Source organism: Poecile atricapillus, chromosome 14 (genome assembly GCF_030490865.1).
Source record: "Poecile atricapillus isolate bPoeAtr1 chromosome 14, bPoeAtr1.hap1, whole genome shotgun sequence".
Lineage (NCBI taxonomy): Eukaryota > Metazoa > Chordata > Aves > Passeriformes > Paridae > Poecile > Poecile atricapillus.
In genome coordinates this window covers 12,898,034-12,913,603 of record NC_081262.1, presented here as the reverse complement: position 1 = coordinate 12,913,603, position 15,570 = coordinate 12,898,034, and the positions used below count along the sequence as shown (strand labels likewise).

The following is a 15,570-nucleotide window of genomic DNA, read 5'->3' as shown; positions in this document are numbered from 1 at the left end:
TAGTTAAAAATAAAATAAATAAGAAATATCAGTGCATAAATGCTTTACTGGCAGACTCTGTGGGACTGTGACAGAACGGGTCTTCCTATCTCAGTATTATGCTGGTTGAAATTAAGTAGTTTTTCATATTTTACGAGCATTATTTATGAATATTGTAAGAATATTTTTAAAGGAAATAGTGTACTGATAGGACAGTGAAAGATGTCTTTTTAAATCTGAAATGCAAAAGCTCAACAGCCTTCTATGAACGTCATTGATCTGAGGAAGTTTCTGGAGCTGCCAGTTTTTCTTGCAACATCAGCCTGTAAAAGATCTGATCTGGATCACTTTTGTTTGTTTTTTGAATGAACACACCATGATGTGATTATATTTAGGTAGTTACACGTAGTATAAATACACATAGAGGGTATAAATATACATATATTATAAATAACTTCAGCTTTCATTTCTACTTTTCAAGCATAGCTAAAAATAGATTGTGATGTTAAAATAACCTTTTTTTTCCAGTAGAACCATTAAAATACTGAAATTGTAGTCATCAATCTGCTTAAAGATATTTTTAGTATCTGATGAATCAATTGCAAATATTTGCTGACACTTTTATAGGAAGTCATGGTCATGGACCTGAAATAACTGGCTAAGATCTGGAGGAGGAAAGCACTTGAAGTGCTAAGCCAGATTTGAATGGAGCTTAATGGCCAAATGGATATTGGAGAAGCACTAAATATCTGCACTGAAAAAGCCAAACCAGCTTCTTTATGGCCAGTGTCTCGAAGAGAAAAAATAATTCAACACGAAAGGGGCAACTGATACTTTATTTTGATAATTATTTGTTTTGAATGGAAAATCCACTTTGATTTAGAAACTGTGTGTATATTTTTATCTGCATGCATTTATATATATATAAGCATTTGTTAGTATGCGTGTCTAATACCCAAAGCATGAGACAGCTTTGCATAAATATTAATTTATTAGTGGAATTCAAAAATCCATTGAAGTGCAGCTTGATATAAAACTCAATAAATTTGACTTGTAGATCTAATTCATATTGCTGTCTATTTTGTCTGAATGACTAGGAAAAATGAATATAGAAAGGAATGTTCAGTTAGCATAATTATTCTAATTAAAAACACTAATTGCAAACAGTTGTGAAACCTGGAGTTTCCATATTTTCCTCATTTAATACGCTACGTGTTACTCATCAGGTCAGCTAATGCCCAGTGCATGCGTGTGCTGCTGGCTGGAGGAACTGAATGTGCTTCCCAGAACATCCCAGTTTGCTGTAAATATGACTAAGATGTAGAATAAGGTTATTCCAGAAGCCTTTGGAGTTTGCACTTCCACAGAACTTAATACAGGAATCATTTATCAGGGAATCATTAAAGCAGGAGGGTTTGAGTGTGAGCACTGGGTTATTATTCTGGAAGGTTTTTGGTGGGTGTTTCTCCTCCCTTCATGTTTGTGTGCTTTAATGTTTTGAGGGTTTTTAAACTTCAAACCCTCTGGAGCTTGTTGAGGATTTGTTGTTTTGGCTGGAAACAGATATTTTGACTTAAGTACTGGATGCCTTTGGATTCTGGGCTAGAAGAGCATATTCAGATTTTTTCAGATCTGTCAGACCATGCATATGGTGCTCACACCTGTCCCAGCCACCTGACTCTGTTACCCAGCTCTCCCAGTGCTTTGCCATTGCTGTTTAAAAATTATTATACAAATACAAATTACAGGGCTTAATTGCAACATTAATAAGAGCTGGGTAAGAATCTAGAGAAGTCTGTTTTCCCTAAATCACTGCAGAAATGAACATGTATTTTTTCCATTAATCAGTTTATTTTCATAGCTCCCTATCAGTGTGCAGAATGTCAGAGTGATGGATGTGTGGGGTGGGAATTAGGGTGTAAATCAGGTGATCCTGCCTGTGTGTCCCTGCATTTCACAGGCACACGGCTGTTCCCTGCTCCAGCGTGGGAGGCTGGATGGACAGGCAGAGACTCTTAAAGCAACTAGCTAGAAAATTGAAAGAATTTCTGTCAGAGATGGCCCCTTTGCAGTATTTTTGCACATCTGAAGGCACTGTGTGGGATGGAGCACAACAGATAGAGAAGGGGTTTTTTGTAGCCTCAGTGATCTTTTCTTTCTGGGCTCTCCCATCTCCTGAACATGACTAATGCTGTACAGGAAGCCCTTTTCTCTTATTCATGCAGTCTGTGATATCTCTTCTGATCCACAGAGTGCCAAAAAATACAGGAAATTACTTTCACCTTATGAAAATTCATGATTGTAAGGAAGCTCTTAGAGCAATTGTTCTTTGGAAACATCCCCTCTCCCCCACCCCACCCCCCCAAAAAATAAGTGGTTTTTTTTCTGCTAGCAATCCATTGTAAATCTTTTGTTGATACATCGTAGTCTTTTGCAAATCCCTGTGTTCTCTCTCCTTTATGAAAAAACACTTCCAGTTTTAAATGTTAGGAAATAATAAGCTCCAGCTCCTTTTGTGTGTGCCTTATGCTGGGAGCGTGTACTTGTCCAACACTGAATCCTCTGATCTCCAGTCTGATTCCTCACAATGAACTGTTGTATTCATCTGTTTAGAGTTGTACTGGGGGCAGTAATTCTGTTCTGCTGTCTCAGGCCTATGGTGTAGAGGAGGATGTGTGGTTTTGGAGTTTATATTGCAGCTGGAGTCCAGGGTAGTGCTTGGAGAAAGTTCCATTCTGATCTGGTGACTCGGTGAGGGCACCTACTGTCATTTGATCATGGCTGACAGCCCTGCTCTGTGATAAAGAATGGGTTTTCATGCCTACAATCACTAAAAGGCAGCAGGATTGTCCATTTTATCATTCTCATGACATGGCTACAGATGCGAGACACATCCTGAACAATAAAGAAGACTTAGTGAATTACTTCTTGGTAAGGACTTCTTGCAGGAGAGTTTTATTCCAGGGTAGGCTGCATCTGTGTGGAAACAGTTTTGTTACTTCTTGAAAAGTTGTGCAGGGCTTCTTGTCCCCACTTAATGCAAAGGGGCCCTTGATTTGAGTGGGACACACAAATGTTTTGTTTGGTAAAATAACAAATCTTCCTACACAAGAGTAAATTTTCACACAAGAATGAACTTGCCCTGTAAACATTCCCATTTTCTTCTTAATATAACTACTAAAGGACATTGTACAAGATGAGCAAATCTGTTATTAAAAGTCTTGAGCCCAGAAGGGAAGCTATCTGTAGAAGAGCAAGTCCTTGAAAATGTTCCTTTTTTTGTTTGTTTGTGACAAGCAAGTCTAGCTTAAATCATCATAAATTGTGGGGTACTTAAATCTTCCACTTTTCTAAAGATATGCCAGCCAGTCTAGGATATGCTTTTGTTCACTGTTATGAATTTTAAATAAAATACACTGGGTTCTTATAAATGTGTTTCATTTTTTCCTCCCACTCACTGTCAGTTAACTGCACTTATCTTACAAGGGGAAAAAAGCCAAATTCTTTCAGTCAAAGAACTGACTTTAATAACACTTCCCTTTTATTGTAAAGATTTACTAGATATACACCTGAGCATTTGTTCAAGTCTCTTCTCAACTTTGATTTTTCCAGACTTGGTGATGTTGCCCTGTTAGACCTCAGTGCATGTTGGGAAGAAGGCTTTGGTTCTGTGGGATTTGCTGTCCTAGAAAGCAGCTCAGTTCCCATGTCTTTCCTTTCCCACAGGGTGAATCAGTGAAATACTTCCTGGATAACCTGGATCGGATCGGTCAGCTGGTAAGAAACCTTCTCCTTCTGAACCACAAGAGACAAGGAAAACCTGAGTGTGCTGTGATTAATGGGGTTTGGTTGGGTTTTTTGGTTGGTTTATTAAATAATAATGCATTAAATAATTTCAGTGTTCTTTCTCTGTAAGCTTCAGCTTTCTGAAACTGAAGCTTAGCATTTGTTTAATCTTTTTTGACAGACAACAAATGGAAATTGTATTTGTGCACATCTTTTACCAGCTCTTCTGTGCAGCCTCTGGATCTCATTTGCTTTTCCTGTTGTTCTGATGGCTGATGCTACTTAGTATAGCAGAATGAAACCTTAGCAAAATAGAAACCACTTGTAGGATTCAAAATCTGTAATGAAAGCATTTGTCAGGAGACTTGGAGGAGAAAGAAGGGAGCAGATTTTCCTAAACAGTAACAGTGATAAGGTTCTGAAGAACAAATTTTTCTACAGTGATAGATTGGGCCACAGCTTGTGGTAGACTCTGTTGTTGTACTTGCTGGTCATAGAGTGGGAACCTGGAAGAAGAATTTCCACTAAAGCTTTCAAGATGGTCCTTCTAAGAGTAATGAACTGTGGAGAAGCTAGATTTAAAAAAAAAAAAAACCTTTCTGTGATGATTTGATCTGCTTTATTGTGACAGTAACACTGTAGCTAAGAATTTCGTAATGAAAAACTGCACTTAAACCTGAAAAAAAGAGGCTTGAAGGATGAAAGTGTGAAGGAGTGAATTAGTCCTTTATTTTTGCTCTCATATGTCTCAGGATCTTCTGTAGCTGTTTACCAAAGTGTTGAGCTAAAGGGTCAGCAGGCCACTGTTTTAAAGTTGAGTATTCATTCTTCATTTGATAAATCACCAGCTCCTGGTGATTTTACCTTCAGTATTCAGGCATTAGCCAGAATTTTTGAAGGACTTTTTCTGACACTTCTTTCCTTTCTTTTGCAGAGCTATTTCCCCAGCAAACAAGATATTTTGCTGGCCAGAAAAGCCACGAAGGGGATAGTAGAGCATGATTTCATCATTAAAAAAATTCCTTTCAAGATGGTGGATGTAGGGGGACAGAGATCTCAGCGTCAAAAATGGTTCCAGTGCTTTGATGGAATAACTTCAATTTTGTTCATGGTCTCTTCCAGTGAATATGACCAGGTCCTCATGGAAGACAGGCGCACAAACAGACTGGTGGAGTCCATGAATATCTTTGAGACAATAGTCAATAACAAGCTTTTCTTTAACGTTTCCATTATCCTATTCCTCAACAAGATGGATCTTCTCGTGGAGAAGGTAAAGACTGTCAGCATTAAGAAGTATTTCTCGGACTTCAAGGGCGACCCTCACCGGCTGGAGGACGTGCAGCGTTACCTGGTGCAGTGCTTCGACAGGAAGAGGCGGAACCGCAGCAAGCCCCTCTTCCACCACTTCACCACGGCCATCGACACGGAGAACATCCGCTTCGTGTTCCACGCTGTCAAGGACACCATCCTGCAGGAGAACCTCAAGGATATCATGCTGCAGTGAAGGAGAGCAGCCCCTGCTCTGTTGAAATTTCGCTGGAGGGTTCGATTGAAGTTTTTATCCTTTCTTTATGGCCCTTGCATGCGGCATAGGACCCATGCAAATTCCTTGGCTCAGGAATGCTGTACACTAGCCAGTCCAAACAGAGGAGCTATAGGCCGGAGGAGTCATGTTGATGTTAGCTACTGAATCATTTGGACTAAAACACTACTGAAACCTGGCCGTGGTAGGTTCTGTACCGAGTTTGGAACGCTGCATGACACAGCCACAGTCTGCCTTCTTCGAGAACAGAAATCTCTCACAAACCATGGATGGAAGACACGTTTCAAATGAATGCGCTCATTTTTCAGAGACACTGATTGTACAAACTGCCTTTTTTTTTTGTAGTTTGGAGGTGCTGAATCGATCAAACTAATCTAAACATGATGAGATTGGCAGCTGTATTGGAGAATGTTAATGGAAGTTCCATTCTTAACCCTTAAGAATATAACCAGGTCTTGTGTGTGTTCAGCTTTGCCGAAGGTCTGGAATCCACCTTCCGAGGTGGATGCACAGCTCTTGTCTAAAGGTTTTGCATGAGTCTCCTGAGGCAGAAGTCTAGAACTGTGTAAGGAAACTCATGTTGGAGTAAATGGGATGGGGACTTAAGGCCTCGCTGATATGGAGAAGGGTTTATTTTGCACTATGCGTGGAGGGTGTTACGTCATGGGAAAACTGATTTCCTTGGTGCAGCAGCCTGTGCTGGAGCACCCAGCCATGTCCCTGCACAGTGGGTGCTCGAGGGAGATGTGCTCCATGGCCAGCCAGCACTGTCCTCACACCCACAGTGGGCAGCATTTGTGAAGGTTCAGTATCTCTCGTGACAGGGCTTCATCTGTACTCAAAAGTTTAGAAGCTGACTAAACTCTAAGCAAAGGTTTTGGTAGCACAGCAGCTGCTTGATTAGTTCCCAACAGCTGACCTTGTAGGAAGACTGAACACCCTGGAGATCCCAGCTTTCCAGCTGCACTGATGTATTTGGACAGCAAGACCTTGCTGTAAAATTAGCCTTTAATCCGTGTCTTAATGGGATCTTTAGCCTATAGTGATGCACGTGGAACTCAGAGCACAGTCGAGTTTGGAGTCGCCCCTTTTGGGCAGTGGTTTGGGTGTAAAATGGCAAGAGGCTGTGAGTAATTTGGATGTAAACTCCAAGTTTCCTTGTGCTCTCAATCTCTGCCAGGTGCCTTTTCTGTGTACAGACATTGAATCTTTTCTACTGCAGCGGGGTAATGAACAAACCTAAGATATTGTAGTGCTATCCTTTAGGTAACTCAAACATAGTTTACTGTGCAATTTTTGTCATAGTTTTTATCCAAGAATAAAACCTGAAGGGCTCTTTGTACCCATAAAAAGTCAGCAGATTCCCTGGAGTTCTTATCCCCTTTGAGCCTGTAATGGCATGTCAAAACAAGCAAAGTTTTACTTCAGCTGGTAATCCCATGGGAAATGTGGTCAAAGAAAAGTCCTGTTCTGTTGTCCTTTCATGTTAATTTGGATAAAATCTGGAATCTTTCTTCCCCTCTGAAGCTTGCAGATGTTCATATCAGTATTTTTGTGCAGTTTCCTGATGTAGCAGCCTCCTGGCTTTCTTTGTGCAGGCTCCAGAGTGGAAAAGCTGTGGCTCTTTCAGTGCCTGTAACAGGCACAGAATCGAGGTAAGAAGCAACTGAGAAGTTGCAGATGGGAAAATCTAACTTAAATTTGAGCAAACTTAAACAGGAATTAGCATCCTTGTAACAAGTCTTATTTTGCCAGGACCAACTCTGTCTTTTAAATATTTATTAATTTTTAGCCTTGAAGGGGAAGAATGTTATGTGACTAATATTCAGGTGAGGGAAAAATCTTAAGATTATTACATTTGACAAGGATAATATTTCACCACGGCGTGATGCAAACAAGTTTACTCATCACATAAGGTTGGTTTCTCTGAGCCCATTTGTTTGGCTGAAGACTAAGGCTGCTTTCAAAGCTTTCAGATGTTTTCTGAGTTCTTGGTAGTGGTTTTCACTTCACACAAGACACTGGGAAAGAGGAGGCAGTTGTGGGCTCACCTGACTTCTAGGTTGACTTGATTTTAGTTCTTAGTTTGCTGTGAGCTTTATTCTTTCACTGAATTTTCCAGATGAGTTAATGTTATGCTTGTTTTCTCAAATTTGTTCAACATTCCCTTTCAACTGTATTTTTTCTCAAGAATTACCTCAGTTTGGTGTCTGAATCTACTGTAGTTTTACCTGGGAACCATAGAATGGAATTTCCTGTTCTGTTTTTCTCTTGACACTCATCCATGGTTTTGTATCCTTAGTCACCTTACGGATTTACCCTCAACAGAGCTAATGATGCAACTTATATTTTAAGTAACTTAAAATCTGCACCTGGAAAAGAAAACAGCATGAGAGATCTCACACTGAGCTCTCAAGCTGCTTTTTTTTCTGTATGATATGGCAGTTTTGCACACTAAGTCAGTTTTAGGGAACCAGTTTCCCCACCTTGGGCCCATTATTGCCTTTCTTGTTTTAATTGATGAAACAGGCCTGAGTGTGGGGCTGCAGGTGAAAATCAGTGGTTTGGCTCAGTGGGCTCCGAGTTCTGTCAGGTTTGGATAGTGATGGATCACACCAGGAACCCCTGGTGTGTTCTCCAGAGAGTTCCCAGGTCAGGAAACTCTCCTTGCAAAAGTCAAGCACTTCCCAAGTGTGCAGAGGAGCTGGCCTCTGAGTAAAAAGGACGTGGGGGACTTTTTAAAGTGTCAGTTTTCTCTGCAAAATAACTCTTCTTGCCACAACTGAGGGGACTTGGGGTTTTTTTTTTTCAAGGTAGGTAGTAGTATAATAAAGCCAGAAAATCATGTTGTGGTAAATCAGTGAATTATTAAAGCAGACCTTAAGTAGGTGAGGTTGTTCACACATCTTGGGACAGGCCTGGTTGGTTGCTTAGTCCTTTCACCAGAAACAAATAGAAAACTTTATTTGAAGTGACATCCTGGAGAACTTTGCAGGTAAACACAGCTGGAGAGAACATCTTTTTTTGTTAGTTTTATAGGCTTATTGTTCATTTGGCTGGTCAGGAAATGGGTCACAGGCAGGATGATCATCAGATGGAGACCTTGAATGAGTACTTTTTTTTTTTTTTTTTAAGGAAAAAAGCAGCTTTTTGCTGTCCCTCCTCTGACAGCCAGGGTCAGTGACAGAGTGCTGCAGAGGGGTTGTCTCTGCTGAGGACAAAGAGAGGAAACTCTTGCAGCCTGTGCTTGGGGCAGAGACTTACGTAATTCTGGAGCTGAAGTAGAAAAACTAAATGGGAGTCATTTATCCAACACTACTTCGTGTTTGTTGTCCTCAAAACAAGTGTTAAGCTAATAGAGTGTGCCAGTAGCACTCCTGCAGATTGCAGTGCTGTCAGGCTCTGAACAATCCTTAGATGCACTGCAGGGTGACTTGCTGGAGTTAAAAAGGAAGAGTGGTTTTCTGGAAGTGACATATTCAATAGGCACTTGTCACTTGGAAGGAGTGAAATAGTTCTTAATGTTGAAAATTAACTAATGGTGGTTATGGAATTGAAATTACTGGCCACCCAGTTTTACAACTCAAAGGTGTTTTCAGTTTCATGCAGAGAATGGACCTTTTTTAATTTGGCAGCCTAGATTATTTGACTTACTAACTTGATAATATATTTAATTTTTTAATTGCTGCTGTGTAAAACCTAGAACTGGGCATGTTACAAGAATGAAGCTCCTGAAGATGACCATTCCCAGACCTTCTGAGGCAGGTAAAGCTGAGCTGCAGGCAGAGTAGAGAAACTAATGGCAAATAAACCATAGAGAAATGGAGTAGGAAGAGCTCATTTGTACATGGCACTGGAGATAAATGTATAATTCCCCTAGGACAGCTAAAGTGATATTTGGTGTGAAAAGTGGTGCATTTGGAGTGTGTCCCATCGTGTCCATGTGTTGCCTCCCCATCCCCATGGCCTCATTCCCTCTGGGAATTCACCCATCCTGGTTACTGTGCTCTGCAGAGAAATGTAGAATTAAAACAGTTAAAAGAACAGATGTGGTACCACTAAAGAAACCAACAGCTTTCTTTAGTGACAGACAGCTGCCTTCCACAGAACAGTGTTGTAAAAAACAGGTCCTCTGCTGCCTTTAGATGGCTGTCTTTGTATTAACTATGTTTTAACTTATATTAACTTATGTTTTGGAGTCTTTTCTATGTGTGTACTTCTTTATTTCTGGGGGGAAATATCCTTCTGTGCATGGACCTAGAGGATTTCTCTAAAAGGCCCCTCTGATTTTCAAGCAGTGAGTTTTGACACCTGACTTAGCTTGGCTTCTGTCATCAAATTTTCAGGAGTACCTGCTGGATTGATGGATGATTTGATGTGTACCAGCTTGAGAGACATATGATATGCAACAACACCTCCACACAGTGCAGTTTGTCATGTAAACCAAACACTGATCTCATTATGAGAACTGTAAGTTTAGCAGTACCCTCTTCTCTGTGTTCTCTTTCTAGTATAAAATCACGTGGTGTAGTCAGGGGTTTAATACTGCCAACTCTTTACCTCATACTCTGTAATCTGTAACACAAAGTGGTGGGTGGGGTGTTTCAGTAGCAACTATAAAACATCTGTGCCTGCTTTTGTAAATGAGCTTTTAACAGTTTTTTAGGGAGCATCCATTATGGATCAGGACTGGCGTGGTCTGGGCCAGACTTGGCCTGAGTTAATGCTGACTCCACACAGTTCTAGGTGAGGACTGTCTAGCCTAGTGAGGAATAATTGGTAAGGCAAGACCTAGTGCTTTTTAATAATACCTGTTTTGTAATTAGCTGGGGTGATCTCTGCTTTGTGCTGTGACGTGGGCACTTCTTTGTTTTAACACTAATCTTTTATTACATAGATGGAAATGAGTAAAGCCAGGAGATGTGGAGCTGAAACTGCCTCTCTGCTAGCCAGGTGATGCTGCCTCTTTGCTCATCTTGGTGGTTGGGCAGTTGAGCTCGATCCTTGACGTTTTTATCTTTCTAATGGCATTTGGAAAGCGGTGTTGAAGTTTGTCTGTGTGTTGATATGCTTGTGTTCTTACCGGGTGGGGAGTGTGGAGGTTCTAGATTGTCAGTGCTGGTGGTTCTGTGCCTAGCTTGGGGAGCTGTCCCAGCCCAGCTCTTGGCCTGTGACTGAAGGTCATATCTTCTGTCTGGTGTGAAAATAGTCAGAGGGGGGAGAAAAGAGCAGCACTGACTTCCAAGGTGGGCATTCTGGTAAAAAAAAAAAAGCCAAAGTATGTTGGAGGGGAGCAGGAGAGGGGAGCTAGTTTCTAAACAGATCCCAAAAGCTGATGGTGCTTGAAGACTGTATTGAAGTGAAATGCCATCTGCACTGACCCAAAAGCTTTGAGTGACTCCAGAGAGCAATTGGCTGTGAATAAAGAGCAGCAGGCCAGCAAGGCTGGCCCTGCCATTGTAAATCTCTCTCTTCATCTGTTCATCACTGGGTGCTAAAGCTCAATTTTGATAAAATACATTATGCAGACCTCTGGCTAGACAGTGCATCCTACTCCTTCCTGACAGCTGCTTAAACTTCCTTCAAGATACCAGAGCATGAGAAGGTAAGAGGCTGTTTCCGTTCTTTGAATAAAAACTACAACTGATGGAGAGCAACATTGTTTAGTAAGTAGGACCTGAGAGAGCATCTTTTGAGGGAAGTGGCAGGTTTTGAGTAGCACAACTTCTCTGCTATGACTTCCCATCGATCTCTTGTGCAGGTGGTTGGGCTCAAAGGAGATAAGGGAGCAGGGGGATGTGGAGGAGAAAGGATCTGTTGGGAGCTCACGAGACTTGGGAAGGTGGTTGGTGGACTTGGGTTTGGAGATGTGTGTTCAGAGTCCCTTTTGCATTGAAGCCATTAACCCTCTGTAGGATAGGGAGTGTTCCTCCAGGTTGTGTTGTCTGGAATGTGGAATGGGCTTGAATTGATGATACACATTAAAAAGTATTTCTGGAGACTCCACTGAACAACAGTGCTGGTGTTCTCTCTATAGTGAGGAGTTGCTTTGTTTGTGGAATCAAAATATACAAAAGCAAACTGACAAAACACCAGATTATTTGTGACACGACCACATAGCTTAGGAAGCCAAGTGATGTTATCTTTTATTCTGCAATGTACTTGCTCTCTGGTGCCTATGCATTAACACACATACTATGCAATATCAGTCTTTTTTTAAACCAGTTCACTACACTGGGCAAAAAAGCCCTGAGTTTAGCCTTAATTTTCTTAACAATTCACAGGAAAGTACTTTAAGAACAGTGACAAACTAAAAAAAGGTGGAAAATGCATAAAGTAAAAGCACAGTCCCAGACTGCTCACATAAGTGTCTTTCTAGCACCAAAACAGCATCCGTGATAGAAGCAGCTACTTGCTGTAATAGTTTCAACTTATGAAAACTGTGTACTAGATAAAATTATATTGTGATGTGTAAAAAGTGTATTTTATAGCTTTGGTGACTTAGTTTACTGTTTTGTATATATGAATTTTATAAATCTATTAAAACTTGACTTGTTATACTGTTCTTTATGGGTTTCATCTTTCAGCGAGTGTCTGAAGTGACATTTTTTCTTTATTAAATTTTTTTCTGTGAGAGAGTTGCTTTTTGAACAAACAGCAGCATGGACTGTATGGAAGTGCAGCTGTCATGCCATGACACCTCAGTCTGTAACCTCTTGGTATCTCCTACTCCTCCAGTCCTGGTTGAATTGTTCTTCCTGGTGTGTCCAGGAGCTCAGGCTGGTGACACATTAACCTGTGTGAAACTTGGAACTCATTCATCTGTGGCATTCCCAGGGCTGGCTGGGGCATTAGCACTGATTGGAAGTGGGAGGGGAGGCACAGCTGGATTTTGCTTGTGTATTCTGAGCTCAGGAAGAGAAGATGATTGGGCCTGTTGAGATAGGAGCACCTGTTGGAGATTCCTCAGCTCTGTGTAGGATCTGATAATAAACAGCCATGGGGACTGTGCCTGCTGCTTTCCCAGGGCCAGGCCCCTGTCTGGGGAGCACAGCGGAACCTTTGGACGGTCTCCAGTGTCCCTGTCACACAGCAGAACCTTTGCAGGGTCTCCAGTGTCCCTGTCACACAGCAGAACCTTTGCAGGGTCTCCAGTGTCCCTGGCACACAGCAGAACCTTTGCAGGGTCTCCAGTGTCCCTGGCACACAGCACAACCTTTGCAGGGTCTTCAGTGTCCCTGTCACACAGCACAACCTGTGCTGCCAGAACTCAGGCTCCAGTCCTTGGGAATGCCATTAACCTTTCCTCACATTCCCTCACTTCAAAAGGTCACATCTGGCAGATTTTTGTGGCAAGTCTTGATTGTTTCTTGTATAAACTATCAGTGGCAAGTCAATTCCACTGGCAGTGCACAACTTGAAACACTTCATGGAGCATTTTTGGTCCTTTCTACTAACAGTTGGAAATGCAGCACTTCAGCTGCACCAAGTCTTTGGGAATGGCTGACTGTGCCTGGAGCTGCTGGGCACTTTCAGGTGAGATGTGCTGCCAGTGTTCAGCATCTCTGCTGAGCAGCAATTGCACATGCAGTATGCTCAAGTAGAGGTGCCCAGGTGTGATCACTATAACCTGAAAAGCTCTCAGCAGCAGCTCCAGGGGATCTCTTTGGTGAGCTCTGTGGAGCAGAGGGGCCCTTTTGGGGCCTGGGTGTTCCTGTGAGATGCCCCTTTCCTAACTCAGCTGTGCAGATGTTCTGCAAGAGCAGAGCTGCAGCAGTTGGTTCTGCAGGTGGGTTTGTCTGTTCAGTGCCAGTGAGTGCTTGTGCCCCAGGGAGAGCCTAAACTCCACATATTAGCTTGGAATTGCCTTCCCAGGAGCAGCACAACTCCCTGTTAGAACCAGAGTATCTCTTCTGCAATTTCAGTAATCCAACACTGAAGATAAAAAGGAGAACATGTCTGTTTCCCCAGGGAGAGGCTGCTCTAAAATGCAAAGTATAGCTTGTATTTTTGCTCAAGTGTACAAGGTGTAAGGTTTGGGGTGGTTATAGTAATATTAAAGTATTCGTTAGAACTCTTTGAGGACAGAAATTAAATAAGTCCTTGTGGTTTCTAGCTCCAGCCTGGTATCTCATTATCCTTACAGACCTGGGAGGAAGTTTACTCAACTACTAATCCCAAATTTCTTGCCACTCTTCCCAGGACTGACTGGCATCTTGGGAAACTACGTGGTGTTAAGGCAGGAAGAGTTAATTAGGATGAGTGTTCAGGGATTTTTACCAAAAGCAGCTTTCCCTTAAAGCCACAATTTTGTACAGCAGAAGCAGCCTTCAGTAAGAAGTACCATTTTTAAGGGAGAGAGGCAGTCACAGCCACTGTTAAATCACAAAGTGCTGGATCATGCTAATGAAATGTCTGTGGAAGGTGCTGCTTTTTCCTCTCCCACCCTTGCAAGCTGTTGTAGGCAAGTTCACCTCTAACTAGCATGGAATTTTTTGTTGTTTTGGTTTTTTTCTTCTGGACAGTTGCTTTGTCTCCCCTCTCCCTTCAGCCTGCAGCAAGACCTCATTTTCAGAGCAGGAGTGGAATGTTCTGCCTGCTTATTCTTGGGAGAAGATATTTGTCTTTATGAGCTCGTAAAGCTATTTAGAGACTGTTTTTTACTATGTTCAGGATTAGACTTTAGAAGTTGCTTCAAAACAAGTATCCTTGAGCTTGGAGCAGAAGGGATGTGTCTGAGCTGTTCTGGTGGTGCAGGGTGCTGCAGGTAGCCACAGGATGGTGTGGTTTGGGAGGTGCTGTGAGCCAGAGCAGTCTAACATGGATCTGTGTTGTGCTTTGGGTGTTGTTACATGGAAACTAACAGTGGCTTCTGCATGTTGGATTTATATACAGAGCACCCTACTCCTTCTTGCTAATGGTTGATCCACAGCTTGGCCTTCTAAAGTGACTCCTAATTATCTCATCTGTATTTCTGTTTCACAGCTTACTCAGAAGCTTATTAGCTGCAAGTTATGTTCCCACACCTTTCCAAGCAGAAAGATCTCCCCAGGAACCTGCTGCTTAAAATGCAGGAAATCTTATTTAAGGGCTTACCTTCAATTTGGCCTACTACTTATTCCAGTGTCAGCTGTTTTCTGCCCCCCTGCAACTCTGGTACATGCACAGAGGAGTAGGAACCTTTGTGCTTTAGTTCTGGTTACAACTTTAATTTTCAGTGTAAGGTGTGGCCAGTGCTTTAGTTCCTGTGTGACCCAGGCTGCCTCCAGTCCCTTCACTGGCGTGGGCTGTGCAGGCTGGGGCCAGGTGCTGCTCACAGACCCTGTGCTAAACGTGCTGCTGCAGCACTGGAAACCTTTGCTGGTGTGAAGAGCAGCCCCTCCACAGGAATGTCTTCACCAAACCCTGCAGTGGAATATTGCAGGGACCCTCTCCTCCAGCTGCTAAAGGACTTCCAAGTGTTTTCAGCCACTTGCTGCCTCTTACCTGTGGGCACTGCTGAGCTGCCCAGGTGAAGCTCTGAGTTACCATCTGATTTGTCTTACCTGGAGCACTTGTGGACAAGCTGAGCAGGTAAAGTGGTGGTGCCGGCAGTGATGGTGTCAGAAATACCCATTTGCAGTCACAAGAGCTCTTCAGCAGAAATTCCTGCTCTCACAGCAGCTCTAAGCTAAGCCAAGTGTCTCAAGGATTCTCCCATCTGTGGAGATGCACAGCCCTTCTGTGCCACCCCTCTCCTCTGTTGTCTTTGGAAATTTATGACAGAAAGCTGCCTCTGTTCCCTTAGGCAGGATCATCATCCTGAGCCTCTTTCTGGAAAGTTTCTAAAGTTCAGCCTAATAACTCAGTACGGAACCAAGGAAGAGCAAACAAGGCTGAACAGAGAGTAATCTCTTGCTTAAAATAGTAAATGTGTTCAGGCAACAACTGAGCGAGTTCGGGGGCAGAACTCAGATTTGTAATTCAAGCAGGGTTTGGAAAGTTTCTGCTGCTGGGAAGAATGTCTTGGATGCGAAGCCGTCACCTTTGTGGCTGCCAGGAGAGGGCGGCAGCAGCGGCTCTGCTGCAGCCTGGAAAAATGTTTCCAGGAATTGCCGTCATCAGTCCTGCAGCCAAACTCCCTTTCTCTCCCGGTATGAATCATGCGGATGTGAAATGCTTGTGTTTCCAGAATCCAGCTGAATTTACTGCGAGGCCGTCTTTGCTACTCACCTGCGTGTGTAAATCTCCGGCGTTTTTCCAGTGTCTTCCCGTTATCCCCG

General features: G+C 42.5%; 1 protein-coding gene across 1 annotated transcript in view; it reads left to right on the top strand.

Annotated features, from left to right (window-relative positions):
- GNA12 (G protein subunit alpha 12) overlaps positions 1–11,873 on the top strand; it is a 41,511-nt gene extending 29,638 nt beyond the window's left edge. Inside the window, exons 3-4 of the mRNA XM_058850024.1 lie at positions 3,706–3,756; positions 4,700–11,873. Of these exons, the coding sequence (XP_058706007.1) occupies positions 3,706–3,756; positions 4,700–5,269 (621 nt within the window). The 3' untranslated portion in view covers positions 5,270–11,873. The remainder of the gene's footprint in view (positions 1–3,705; positions 3,757–4,699) is intronic.
- Positions 11,874–15,570: the final 3,697 nt, after the last annotated feature.